This window comes from Hippopotamus amphibius, chromosome 5, assembly GCF_030028045.1.
Source record: "Hippopotamus amphibius kiboko isolate mHipAmp2 chromosome 5, mHipAmp2.hap2, whole genome shotgun sequence".
NCBI classification, from domain to species: Eukaryota; Metazoa; Chordata; class Mammalia; order Artiodactyla; family Hippopotamidae; genus Hippopotamus; species Hippopotamus amphibius.
The window spans coordinates 114164039-114178669 of NC_080190.1; the positions used below are offsets into that span (position 1 = coordinate 114164039).

General features: G+C 39.4%; 1 protein-coding gene across 1 annotated transcript in view; it reads left to right on the top strand.

The window, feature by feature from the left end:
* EYA1 (EYA transcriptional coactivator and phosphatase 1) overlaps positions 1–14631 on the top strand; it is a 160556-nt gene that overhangs the window by 16384 nt on the left and 129541 nt on the right. Inside the window, exon 3 of the mRNA XM_057735357.1 lies at positions 6482–6559. Coding sequence (XP_057591340.1) covers positions 6482–6559 — 78 coding nt within the window. The remainder of the gene's footprint in view (positions 1–6481; positions 6560–14631) is intronic.

Here is a 14631-nt window from a genome sequence, read left to right on the forward strand (position 1 = left end):
GATAGATAAGGAGGAGGTAGAATTTATAGAACCACCAAGTAGGCAAAGGAAGATGATGCAGAGAAGAAGACATATATAAGGAAAAAAAGGGAAACATTGCTGTGTTTTATTGGTCAATGTTGAGAAAAGTGTCTGAGGAAGGCCCACTCTACGGAAGAATTAAGGAAAATCAGGATGGAGAAAAGTTTGACTTAGGCGATTAAAAAAATCATTTTAGTAAAATAGTAGCTATACAGGGATGATGCAGAGGATTAAAGAGAGTAGATATTAAGGATTTGAAAGCAAATTTTCAGAAAATTTAGTGGTGAAAGAGGGGAGAGATGTAGATCATGGTTGAGAGAAGATTGTTTTTTTTTTAATTAGGAGAGAACCTGCCTGTTATTTATTTATTTACCTACTTTTGGATTTTGGTTTTCCTTTCTTTTTTAAACATTTTTATTGGAATATAGTTGATTTAAAATGTGTTAGTTTCAGGTGCACAGCAAAATGAATCAGTTATACATATACATATATCCACTCTTTTTTAGATTCTTTTCCGATATAGGTTGTTACAGAGTATTGAGCAGAGTTCCTGGTGCTATACAGTAGGTCCTTATTAGTTATCAGTTTTATACATAGTAGTGTGTATATGTCGATCCCAGTCTCCCAATTTATCCTTCTCCCCACTTTCCCCCGTAACCATGTTTGTTTTCTATATCTGTGACTCTATTTCTGTTTTGTAAATAAGTTCATTTGTACCATATTTTTAGATTCCACATATAAGCAATATCATATGATATTTGACTTTCTCTGACATCTCTCAGTATGACAATCTTTAGGTCCATCCATGTTGCTGTAAATGGCATTATTTTGTTCTTTTTTATGGGTCAGTAATATTCCATTATATATGTACCACATTGTCTTTACCCACTCCTCTGTTGATGGACATTTATGTTGCTTCCATGTCTTGACTCTTGTAAATAGTGCTGCTGCCTGTTTTTAAAATTAGTGGAGGTAGAAGGGAAGTAGCCCCTTGAGATGGAATGATTGAAGATGTTGAGACCAAATAATCAAATGTTGGAACATTGTTGCAAAGAAGGGATGGGTGTGGCACCAAGAATAAAGGTGTAAAATTTAAACCCTGCTAAAGGAAAGGAAACCACCATTGAGATTCACCAGTGGGAAAATGGGAAATGTTGCAGAAAGATCATGGAAAAATTTAATGCAGCTTCCACTGCTCCAGCAGAAGTGAGCAAGTGAAAAAGGTAAAAGGTGGAGTTCTTTAGAGGTACTGCAGTTCTAGAAAGTGGTGTAGCTGAAGTATTTAATTACCAAAGTGGAGTAAAAGTAAATCTCACTGAAATAGAAGTGAACAAGGAATCATAAAGAGTAGTAGAGGGATGGTGAACAGAGTTTTTAAAGTCGGAAACAAAATAGAAGGGAAGACCAAGCATGTTCCAAACAAAAGCAAGCTGTACTATCACAATTGGAAGAAAAGTTATAAGAGGAGCTTAGATACTACTTGGGGAGGACCTATGGCTCACCCAGGCTGGTGCCTTTGCTGCAATCCTGGGCAAATTCTTAGCACAGAGGCTGGCTCCCAGTCCAGCAGGCAGAGCTGTCCTCGGGGAGAACTTGCTTTAACTGGCCTTTTAATTTATAGTGAGGAATATAACTAATCAAATGGACTGGGTACTTATCTCCTCTGATGAGCCTGGCATCTTCCTGGAGATTATGTGACTGCAACATTCAGATTATAACCAGAAGTTGGTTGATGAGTGAGGAATCACGGTGTGATGAGTCAGTCGGATGATCTTTATAGCTCCAGTGATCTGATAGATCCATCTCAACTTAAATTTATGGTGAACAAAGACACGGTTCTCTTTTTCATGGGCCACTAAACAGTGCTGGAGAGAAATGCCCACATTTTCTTCTGGAATCCTGTATCACAATCGCCATATTCACCATCCTCCTGCTAGCCTGTTTCTTCAGAAAGAGTATGCACTAATTGTAATGACAGAGGGATACGTTTTCTTAATATAATCATGACTTAGTCCTGCCTTCTTGAGTTACATCCAGGTTACCTTGATTTGATTTTGGCTGTCCTGAGGCAATGTCCTCATGGTTGATCTTAGACAAGTCACTTAGCTTTAGATTCTTCTAATTTACTTTTCCATGGGTACGCTGTACTTTAATGTGAAGTTTGTAGCAGATTGTGTCCCAGAAGAAATCACTTTGATTTCTCATAATCACTTTAATAAAGACACTCTAATGATAGAGTAAGTATAAAAGCATGGCCTCTGGACCTAGCACAGTGCTAAGTGATTTATAAACATTTATCTTTTTTAATCTTTTCATGAGTATGGTATCCCCACTTACAGAGGAGGAAGCTGAGGCACACAGAAGTTGAGTAGTTTTTCCAGGTTCTGTTAATAGCAAAACTAGATTGAACTTCAACTGATAATTCCAAAGCTGGTGCTTTTAACTCTTTATTCCTTCCTTTATTGATTCATTCATTCATTCATTGTGTATTTTAACTATTTCCTATTGCTCCCTGGTACTACTGCACGGAGAAAGGCATTCAGTGTAGCAGTTATATAATACTGTTATTACTCATGATGATGATATAGTTTCATTTCCTTCTTACCAGGTACTTCACATGCATGTTTATGGATCTTTGTTGCATTCCTGTAATATAGATATTTTCTTTTTCTGGGGTGAGGACTTTCAAGGTGCACTCTTCTAGCAACTTTCAAAAGTGCAATACGATATTATTGAGTATAGTCCCCATGTTGTACATTACATCCCCATGGCTTGTATATAAGTGGAAGTTTGTACCTCTTGACCCCCTTTACCCATTTCGCCTACCCCCAACACTTCTCTGGCAACTACCAGTCTGTTCTTGTATCTATGAGTACCCATTCTCTTTATGAGTTTTGCTTTGTTTGTTCGTTTGTTTTGTTTTGTAGATTCTACGTATAAGTGAAATTGTATGGTATTTGTCTTTCTCTTCTGACTTGTTTTGCTTGGCATAATACCCTCAAGATCTATCCATGTTGTCACAAATGGAAAGATTTTGTTTGTTTTATGGCTGAGTAGTATTCCATTCTGTGTCTGTGTATAGATAGATAGATAGATATTACTATTAAAATTTTTAAATGAGATATTACTTTTGATATGAGATAATTAAGCTTGAAGAGATCATGTAACTTTTACAAAGTCTTATAGCAGGTAACTGGATTATTTGCCTCCAAAACCAAAGCTCAAAGGCATTGATAGATGGAAGTGTGTGGCACCTCTGAAAGATAGCAAATTGCTCAGTATAACTCAGGCTAAAGTGCATGGTTAGGTGAAGCTGTTGAAGGCATCAGGGAGATTAAAGGGGTGAAGGAGAATTTCTGAATATTTTTAAAGGACGAGTAGGTCCTTAAGTGTCAGGTGGAAGATTGGAAATTTGGAGTGGTAGAAAAAAGACAGACTCTTGAGTTGGGGGCAAAAGAGAATAAAAGTTGCTGAAGTCATACAGTGAAGGAAGAAGTATGGTAGAAATAAAAGAATCCTACCATTATTTAGAGGAGAACAGGTCACTCATAGATTTTTCTTTTCAGATAGGTAGCTTAGATGGGATCATTCTTCTTAGATGTGACAGCATTTTAAATTGCTCAAACTTAAAAAAAAATCAGTATGTTGTGTTTTTAAATTCAAAGCTTTGGAAAGATGCTCTGTGACATATTTATAAATGTCATGGCGCTGGTGAGGCTGGCTGAAGTTTTGGTGGCCATAGATTATTCTTTTTAACTTTCTGGTGGGTATGTGCTCGGCAACCACAAAGCCAGAAGTGGTCTCTGTTTATTTGGCTTTCATTCAGAAACTATTTTCCATCACAATAAATTACCAGTCTCTTTAGCATCAGGTGGCTGGTGATCCCAGATTCAATTACAGTACCTGATAACATCACGAATATCCTGATAGTTACTTTATGTACTGCCTCTTCTATTTAACAGTGAGCCTTTTAAAAAAAATCGGGTTCATCAGGAAAAGGGAGTCTTTAGTGTATAGATGAGTATATTTCAACAATGGCAAATAGCAATGGGCTTGGGGCCTAAAAGAAAAAGTATCCTCCTCTTTTCCTTCCTATTCTTATTGCCTAATTTTAATGGCATTTCAAGTACAATTGAATGTGCCTCTTGGGAGTGAAAGCTGTACTTGATTAAGGTAATCATGGAGAATAGCTGGAGCAGGTCTTGGGGGTACAGGAGTAGGAGTGGTTTGGCATAGTCAAGCTTTCCTGAATTTTATAGTCTAATCTACAGAATCCTAGACCTTAGATTTGGCAAAGACTTAGAAGTCATCTGGGCTAACATCTCACACCACAGATTTCTTCTTCAGCATCCTCCCTAGATAGACAGGTGGGCATGGACCTTCCCCTTGAGGTCTTCCAGCGAGTTCAGTAGCCTGGAAGCATTAACACTCTGGGAAGACAAGGACTGCAGGGGTTTTGCTTCCTGCTGTGTCCACAATATGTGGCAGTGCCTCAGTTGTCTTGTTCTGCTGTCAGGTAGCTCTAATTATCGGGAAGTGCCACTTACCGTCAGTATTTCAAGCCTTGGAATAAAAAATACCCACCATGAAATCCCATTTCTGCCACTTACTTTGTGACTTTGGGCAATTTCCTAACGCCTCTGATTTCAGTTTTTGCATGTTAAACAAGAAGACAGTACTTAACTAGTCAGTTTGTGAGTTGTGTTCTGAGACCTACTTGTAGAATTGTTTATAGGGCTTAATCAGAATGTCTACAAAGCATGTGATACATAGTAGGGACTTTGTAGGACCCATTCCTCATGGACCTAATTCTGATCTGTTTCTGGGTACTTGATACTGAGTCAGATCCCGTGGTCATCTGTCAAGTACAGAGTGAAATGGAACTATTGCTTAATATGTACAGGGCATTATGTGAGCTCTTTTTAAAGAGGTAAGATAAGGCTGTGGGTAACTCAGCAGGAAACTAGGCACCAGCAGTGATGTCCCTGCCTTCCTAAATCTGTGGCCAGTGGTTATGAAGAACAAAATCGTTAGGTTTCCTGGAGGTGTGAAGAGAGGAGGGAAATACAGGTTAATATCAGAATTTATTAGCATCAACTAAAGACTTCTAATCCAAAACAACTGGTGGAAAATTGAAAACTTTAGTTACACGATTGTTTGGTCTACATTAAAACAATCAGTTGAAGTGATTCCCTTTGGACTCACTGGTTTTATTTTTTCAATTTAGTTTAGAGACAGTCTAAATAATTTTTTGAAAGTGACCATCTGCTGCAACTATTTATAATGTGTATTTTAGAACTACTCATTATGCACTAGTAAAAGATTGAAGGCACAAGAGGGTGAATTTGTCTTTGTCAGATGCTCATAACAGATTGGCAATGTTGAGAGAAGGAAGAGCTGCAATTTCTCCATCATCCCCTCCCATTCCGGAATGTGTTTACATAGTGAGAGAAGCTGCCGCGAGTATTCTGTCGTTAGGGTCTTCATTTTGGGATCATGTTAGTGATTTTTAGGTAGCCTCTAAAATATTATTATGCTCTTCTTGAAAACCTGTTAATAGGGATGTATGACTTCCTCAAAGTAGGCTAGGCAAATTCCAGTGATAGCACTCCAGTAGCAGTTTTTAGGAAAAACAATGATGTTATTTTTTTTATTTTAGAAAAGCTAAAACTAGGGGAAAAAGGGTTCTGAGGTGCTCTGGCTTATCTGTAGGGGAGCAATAATCCCATCACTATATCAGTGGAGTGGATTTGCTTTGTAGAACCTATAGCATAAATATAAATGTTTTTAGTTTACAGATCCAAGGGACTTTACCAAAGGTTATGTTTTCCACAAACTGTCTGCTATCATTATTTTTAAATGGAAAATTTTATTTCTGCTTCATTTATATTTAGTGTGGTTTTGGTACTAAGTGTACAGCTAGGTATTATAATCCATTAAAGTGAGCACTCTGTTTTCCAGCCATGCTGGGTAACTGAGAAAGTGTGTGTGTGTGTGTGTGTGTGTGTGCACCTGTCCTTGAGCATCATGAAAGCTGGTGTTATTTCCCACTTCTTCAAGTCTTTCTGTTCTATCCTTTTGACTCTATTTGGCCAAATGACTACAAACACAAGGAAATAATTTCACATCCACATTATGTAAATTTTGAGACATAAGTTGTTTATTTTAGTAAGCAATTTAGAAAACCTGTAAGACAGCAGTGAATTGAACTACTTTTAGTTTAAAGTGTTTCCTTTAAAAGGTAATTTGTCACAATAGATTGTTTCCTTAGGAAGAAAAACAATGTGAATTTCTTTAAAAAATACTCTATTAGGAATATTAATCTGATTTATATTCAAATATGAAAAGGTTGATTTTTAAATGATTTTCTTATAACTGTTTTGAATGTTATATCTTCTCTACTGTGCCTTTACAAATAACTATTAATTGGGTATGTGATATATGTTATTTATTTTTGTAGTTAAAACAGAGCCAATGAGCAGCAGTGAAATAGTTTCAACAACAGCAGACGGGTCTTTAGACAATTTCTCAGGTTCAGGTAAGGAATAAATATTAGATTTTTACATTAATACAAAACATTATTTTTCCTAGTTTATATATATATGTATAAAAATATATGTGTGTATATGTATGTGTGCACATGCATATGTATATATGTGTATATTGTCTGTGTAATACTGTACAGTTTTTCTCAGAGTCACATATTTGCAATTCTGATGTTTTTATTAGGTGTGATGAAGTGTTCGCTGAAAATGTTGGTATTCTGTAAAGGAGAAAAAAATCAAAAGGGGTTTTTGTTCTCCTGTCTTCTCTAAATTATCTTTATTATGTTAATGAACCCTTCCCTTTGTCTCTCATCTGTGTGATTTTTCTAATCACGCAAAATTTGGCTTCTGGTAGCCCCTGAACAGACTTGCCAAGTCATCTTTCTGACTAACTGTCATGTCAACTAGAGATCAGACTTTGTAAAGCAGCTTTAGATCCTTCATGGAGTTTTTAAGCTCTTTCATATTGATAAAGTCTGCCTCCAACAAACAAAATATACAAGTTTCACCTCCATGATAATGAAATTGCTGATAAGAAAGTGACTGTGAGAATAAATTCACTGTGAGGATGTGATTGTATCTTTGCCAAATTACCCAGCTTGGACTCTTTCAATTAAAAATCATTTTTATCAGAAGTAATCCTTCAATTTTTAACTCTTTTCACATTATCTACTGTGTTTATGAAACCTCTCCATTGGAAATGCTCTACTTTTGTAAGTTTGTGATTGATTTCATCTAGCTCTTGAGATCATTTCATATACACCACAATTAAAAGGAGTTACACATAGAGAAAACGAAATGCAGATACACAACTTTTATGCTAATGATACCAGCTGGAGGCAGTAAGGACATAACAAATGTGTTACACCCATAGTTCTTTCATAAAGCACTTACTGGGATTTGACTTATGTCAGGCAATGTGCTTGGTGCAATTATGAACTTCAAAGATGTATGAGAACAGTTCTGCCTTGTGGCTTAATACGGCAAACTAACCACCAGACCATTATAGGACAGCTGGATAATGCCAGAGGGAGGCCCCGGGGACCCCTAAGGACCCAGGAAGGACCCAACAGAGACCGAGTTGGGGTGGGGTGGTCAGGGAAGATTTCCTGGAGGAGATGCCTTTACTCAGCCTTAAAGAGTAGGAATAAAGCACACGTAGAATTGAGGATGGGGAAGCTGGATGGATGGAGTATTCCATGGGAGGAGACCAAGGCACAGAGGCGTGGAACTTGGAGGCACCACTGGTGGTTCAGCATTCTTGGTGTGTCTGTTGTGAGCAGTGGGAGGGCTGAGGGGTGAGGCGTGCTGCATGGAGAGGAAGGAGCCAGAGTCTAAACAGGCAGATGTGTTCCACGTGGCATGTGTTTTATCCTGAGTGCCGTGGGAGGCATCAGAGGAAGGGAGTTGTGTGATCACATTCCCTCATGGACTGATTCGGGCAGGATGGAGGGGAGGCTGGGGAACTGAAGGCGAGTGAACAGTTAGGAGTTTTTGCAATCATCTGGGCAAGAAATACTGAAGACCTGAGATAGGGTGCTGGCAATGTCTGTGGAAAGGTGATGGATTAAGATGTATTTATGAAATAGAATTTATGGTCATAGTGACCAGTGAACATGGGGATGAGTGAGACAGAGAGACGCAAAGAGTGAGGGAATCTGAGAAGAGCGTGATTGAAGAAGGAAGGTGGTGGCTTCTGTTCAGGGCTTGCTGGTGGTGAGGTAGCGTCCACCTGAAGATACTGGAGCTCAGGAAATATCTGGAATGGAAATTCTGAAAGTGTACAGAGTTGACGCTAGCAGGGTATAGCAATGTTGAAGACAGAACCCAGGGAAAACCAATACATAAGAGATGGACAAAGGATAAGATGAAAGCACAGGTGACTGGGGAAGAAGAAAGAGCATTGAAATGGAAGTGAAGGCAGGAAAGAACTTCAGGGAAGCACTGTCTATATGATACGAGGGTGAGTCAAAAATTACCTGCACTCCTGTTATATTAAAACTTCTATAAATTCTACAGCCAGAGTGCGGATAATTTTTGACTCACCCTCATAGATTCATACACAGCTTTTAAAAATAGTTTATTAAAAAACAATGACATGAGAAAATGTTTACTTATATTAAGTGTAAAGCAGGTTGCAAAGGAGTAGTATGTTCAGCATAATCATACTTTTGTTGAAAAAGACGTGTATGTAGATGTGTATAAAAATTAACGGCTGGCTTTCTGAATGGTGGAATATAATTTGAATTTTATTCCTTCTGCCTTTTTCATAATTTTTTTGGCAGAGCATATGTATAAAATTCCTACTTTTAAAAAGTAATCATTTTAATGTACAAGTTAAAAATCATGTACTGCAAAGAGATAATTAAGTTTTTTGAAAGTATCTATTAATAATAGTAATGTATTGCCTCATGGTTTTCCCTGATTCTTACCAAAGTACTGTGGGGAAGAAATTGCTTGTTTTTAAGAAATATCTACTTACAAATTTATGAGTAAAGGGACATCATGTTTGCAACTCCAAAAAAAATGTGATTTATACGTGTACATAATACACACGTATATAGAGAGAGAGAATAAAGGATAAAGCTAATCTCATAAAATGTTACCATTTGAGTGAAAGATATCTGAGGAGTTTTTCTACTATTCTTGCAACTTTTCTCCAATTGTCAAATTACTTCAAAATAAGAAAATAAAAAAATGAGAAGCATGAATGGATTTAGCCTACAGCAGTTTCAGTGGACGAGCGGCCTTCATTTCCCCTTAGGCCTGCTGGCCCACGTGCCCTACTTCTGTGTGTCCAGCATAGTTCCTAGCAGATATTCTGTGCTCATAAAGTTTATGGAATGGATGACTTAATGAATAAGATGAGGGAGTGAAGACAGGAAAGAGAAAAATGTCTTTCACATCCATAAGTGGTAAAAGGAGAAGAAGAGAAGGTAGTCTAATAGACAGAGAGCTGGAGGGTTGAGGATGACATTTAGATCAGGGTGGTTTGGGCTGCCAGTACCAACTTTATAGAGGCAGGGGTGAAAAGTAGAGGCAAGTCTGATGGGAAAGCAATGGCTTAAATTCAGAACAGAAGTGGATAAGCCTAGAGAAGGAATAACTTTTCTACAGAAATGTCAGGGAAGATTGTTGGAAAGTAATGCAGATGAGTTTGAAGTGGAGGAGGAGGCAAGACATTGGGGACTTCCTGCCTGATTCCTCTGTTCAGACCCTCCAGTGGCTCGCATTCATCTCTTGAGTAAAAGCTGATGCATTACAATTAGCCTGCAAACCCCATCAAGACCTTATTGCGTGCTTTCCTTGCCTCCTGGTATTCCTCTAATCAGGGTGTCTCCAGGGGCAGTCCCTCTGCCTGGAACACATCCCTGGGTATCTGCCTGATTCCTTCACCACCTTCAAATCCCACCTTCTCAGTGAGGCCTGCCCTGACCACCCTACTCAGTGTTACGAAACTCACTCTAGACTTCCTGTCTCTCTAACATGCTGAATCCCCCCCCACCCAATAATGCTTAGAACCTTTTACAAACTATATCATTTATTTGCGTATTAGGTTTGTTGTTGGTGTCTCATCCTCACCAAAATGTAAGCTTGAGATGGCAGAGATTTGGTCTTCTTTCATTCATTTGTATCCCTAACAACTGAAAAAGCACCTGGCAGTTGGTAGGCACGCAGATATTTACTAGATAAATTACTGAATACATAAGTGAATAGTGGCTTTTTTCTCTGAAGTAACTCAGTATGAGAAGAGAACTGAGGGTATCAGTAAAAGACTAGTTTCAAATAACTCTTCGCCTGTCTAGGGTGGGTAGAAAAAAGTGAAGGAAGGGGATGATAAATTGAGAGAAGATAAGGTGTCAGGGGTCCTGCCTGTCTTGGGTCAGAGAACAGATGAGATGGGAATAAAGAAATGAAAAATTCTGGACAAAGAGGATGTTCCTTCCTTAATCTCAAAACTCAGCTAGTCCTCTACCTCATGTTTCTGGAGTTGGTTCTCTGTACTTCCCTTTCTCAAACTTCACCACTCCTTTAAAAATTATTTTGCATTGTCTTTCCTCCTGCTAAACTGTAGCCCTGTGAGAACAGAGATTCTGTTTGTCTTGTTCACACTTATTGTCCCAGTGGCCATCATGGAACAGAGCCCATGGGCAGTGGTCAGTACATGTTTGTAAATAAACAAATGAAGCAGTCGGTGCTGTTGTGATTTAAGACTGAAATGGAGAAAGAGGTCCAGGATGTGGGCTTGAGCTTGATGGTTGACGTAGAAGGCCATAGTTGAGGATGAGACAGAATGAGATGGGTCATCTTGCATGACCCAAGATGATGTTGGAGTGTGTCAGGGAACACAGTCAGATACTAAAGTTTTTGATAAACGCAAGGCAGTGCTTAGCGGATTCATGGAAGTGTTAAAAGAGTTGTCATGAGTTTCAGAGAAGTAGGGTTTCATAGAAGAGCAGAAAAAAACAATGGTTTGGAAGAAACAGCAAGGGGGATGTATTTTTAGGTCTTTGTGATTCTGGGATCTGAGAGAATGAGCAGCTTCTATTAGGAAAAGATACGTAGGGGAAGTGAGGGCCTTGGAGGAGGGCTTAGTGGAAGGTGGAGGGATAGTTTGGTGAAGACACTGAAGTTGTAGAGGATCTCCTTTGCCATAGATCGATGGCCTGTGTTGGATGCAGAGGAAAGGATCAGGTGAGCTGGGGAACTGGGTTGAGGCATAGGAGGCACAGAGCCTTCATTTACTATTGTCTTTTAACTTTTTCTCTTCCCTTGTCTTCTCCTCCTCCTCCTTCTCCTCTTCCTCCTTCCCCCTCCCCTCTCACTCCCTTTACCCCACCTCCCCCCCCCGCCCCTTCCCTGCCTCCCTCCTTCCATCCCTCCATCTCTTTCATGAGAAAAGATGCAAAAACCATGGCATGCTGCAGTGGCTGTGAATAAGACTTTAATAAGAGGAAAAGGAGGCTGGAGAAAGCAATCTCCGAAAATTAACTCCAAGATGGTCTTTACCTCTGTGGTCACTATGCCTTCTTCCTTCTCCACGATAGCTTAAAAATTCACATCCCCAGTATTCTGCGTATCTTAAGGAAATAGACAGCAAGGATAAAGAAGAAATGAAGTCACCCTGACATTGGTAATAGCTATTTCCACCTTTGTTCTTCAAGGAATCCTAGTATCTTAAAGCATTAAGGAGGCAGTGAGGCTTCCTCTTCTCCAGGGAAGTCGTCAGGTATCCTGGTATGGGGAGACTGGAGGAGAGAGGTTGATTTTTCCAAGGCATGTGGCTGAATTGAAAAATGCAAGATTGTTTATTGTGTTTTTAAAATACAGTGATGTTCTGCTTATTTATTATTGACCAATGAAAAGCAATATTTTAATGATTAAAATGTTAAGAACAATTGGGGCTGAAAATAATGTGCTTTGAGAGATTGCAAAATGTCTCTGCCTGATGCTGCTTCCACTTCCACAGAACCCAAATTTGTTACTCATTTGTTAAATAAAATGCCAGTTGATGATACGGATCATACAACATTGATGTCTAGAGGTATTTGAAAATTGGAAATTTCTAGAGGAGAAAAAAATCACGTCTGACAAATATGATTTCTTAGTTTTTGTAATTGTTCATGAAAAGATCTACCTTTTGGAATCTGATTCATTCATTCAGCAATTCTGTGTTGAGTACCTACTATGTGCCAGGCAGTATTCTAGGCAGTGGGAATATAGAGGTGAAAAAGTAGACAGGTCCCTTTAATTCTTGTGGGAGAGAGATGATAAATAGGTAAGTGGTAAGTGGTCGTGTAAGTAAATAGGCACTGAAAAGTGCTCTGAAGAAAACAAAAGCAGATCAAAGACTATAGTGAAGGGTGGATGGGGGTCTCCTTTTAGAGGGAGGCTTCTCTGAGGAGAGGGCATCTGAGTGGAGATCTTAGGGAAGTAGGGAATAAGTTTGGGTTAATTGAAATGAACTAGGAGGATAACGGGGCTTGGAGTTGAGGGCCAGAGGTGAGAGTTGTGACATGATGACCTAATTTATGTTTTTAAGAGATCATTGTTTGTCGCGTGAAAAATTCTCTTTGGGAGAAGATAAGGAGAAGGAGGGAGACCAGCGTTTCCTGGTTCGGAAGAAGAGCACTGTGTTAGCTCATGTGCTTCCTAGGGGAGCCACGGAGGTGGTATGCAGTGTGCCGGGATCCTACTGGGGAGAAGAATGGAGAGAGAGGGAGGGAAGTTGAGGTTGGGGGCGGTGTCCTGGCTGCCTGCTCTGACGGCCATGGCCAATGTTGGTGACTGGAACAGAGTGGCAGACAAGAGAGAATAAGTTGTCACTTTTAGCCTATGTTTGGAATGGAGGGCTGACTGGACTTAGGATAAGAGGGTGTGAGGAAAAGAGAAGAATCAAAACTTTCAGGCTTTTGACCTCTTTGTCCAGCTGAACGATGTTGACATGGATGAGATGGGAGCCCAGGGGAGCCATGAACTAAGGACTTGCTAATTTCGAGATTTCTGTAGACCTTCTCGGTGTGTTCTCTAGCTTGTGAATATTAATTTACCTTGGGTCCTTCTTCTCTCCCTTCCTGCAGTGAGATTTGGGGAGCTTCTTTAACTTGCATGTGAGAGGTAGGAGAAAGGATGCAGTAATAGGAAAGAAGTGTGCTAAAACAGAGACGGGCCCATGGCCCTGGCATGTGGCCTTTGGCGTTTACTAATGGTAAGAGAATCATTTTATTTACCTTGATAAATGGCCTGGGAGCATTCTTTTTGCCTTAGGTTATTCTGGTCTCATGAAATTAAAATTAGATTATTATTAAAAAGTTTAAAGTGTTTTAATCAATTAGGGAAAAAAGTACTTGAGGTAGAAGGTGGAAGATTCTTGACTTTAGGCTGCAGAGAGATCACAGGGGTTTGAATTTAGAGAAAGCCCTAAGGATGTGGATGTTTACATGGCATTACGTAGTCAGTAATTTTAGGTGCACACAGTTAGGTAAGTAGCAGCAAGATACTCAGGCAGCGTTGTGGGTTCTTATTCACTCTATTTAATAAGGAAAGCTATTCACTCCCATTTATATTGCCAAAGATCAGGCTTGTAAATAACTTAAAATAATTTAACCGTCCTTCAAGTCATTATGGTTTACAAATATCTACTTTGCTTATGACCTAAACCTCACAGTCTCATTAAACGAATGTTATTTATTGATTACCTACCACATGCCAGGCCCTATTAGGTGCCAGGGGAACAAAGGAGACTAGGAGGTCCTTGGCCCCGGAAGCTCATGGGTAGCAGAGGAAACTAAGATCTATGCACTACATCCACTAACCATCGTGTAATGTGAGTGCAACATTGCCAGTGTTTACAACATTCCAAAAAGTACAGAGAAGGAAGACATTATCCTAAAGAGAAAATGATGTTTTAGTCCCAATGGAGAGGTGTTTGATAGAGGAAAGAAGAGCATTAACATGGCAGTAGGCTCTGGCGTGAAGAACAACCTAGACAGACAGGAAAATGCATGACATGCATAGACAGTCCTCAAGTCCAGGGATGCTGTGTAACTCTAAACCCACAGGAGGGTGGACTTGAATATCTTTATATAATCTGCCAAGGAATCTGGAATATTTTTCTAGGGATGATGTGAGTACAGTTGAGATAATGTAAGCTGGAGAGTGGACGTGAAGAAGTTTTCACATAAGGAAAATGAATGTGGTGGCAGAAGTGAGAGCCAAAGGTTGGTGGGTGGAACGCAGGGCGAGTGCCTAGATGGCTGTTGCTCTATTCCAGGTGAGACGTAATGAGGACCCGCCTTGGGACAGGAGGGTAGGGATGGAGAATGCAGGACAGCTCAGTGGGCATTTTTGGATTGGGGAATGGGTGACTTGAGAGTCATGTAATAGAGGGAGAAAAAAATGAGATGATTCTGAGGTTTCTAGTCAGGGGATAGTACATTTTGGTGGAAAGAATGGGCAGATGTGGGTTCAAATACCAGCTTTCCTATTTATTTGCTTGGGCGTGTTACTTAATTTCTAACCCCATATATAAAATGGGGACAAAGAATCCTGTTTTTAAACATTT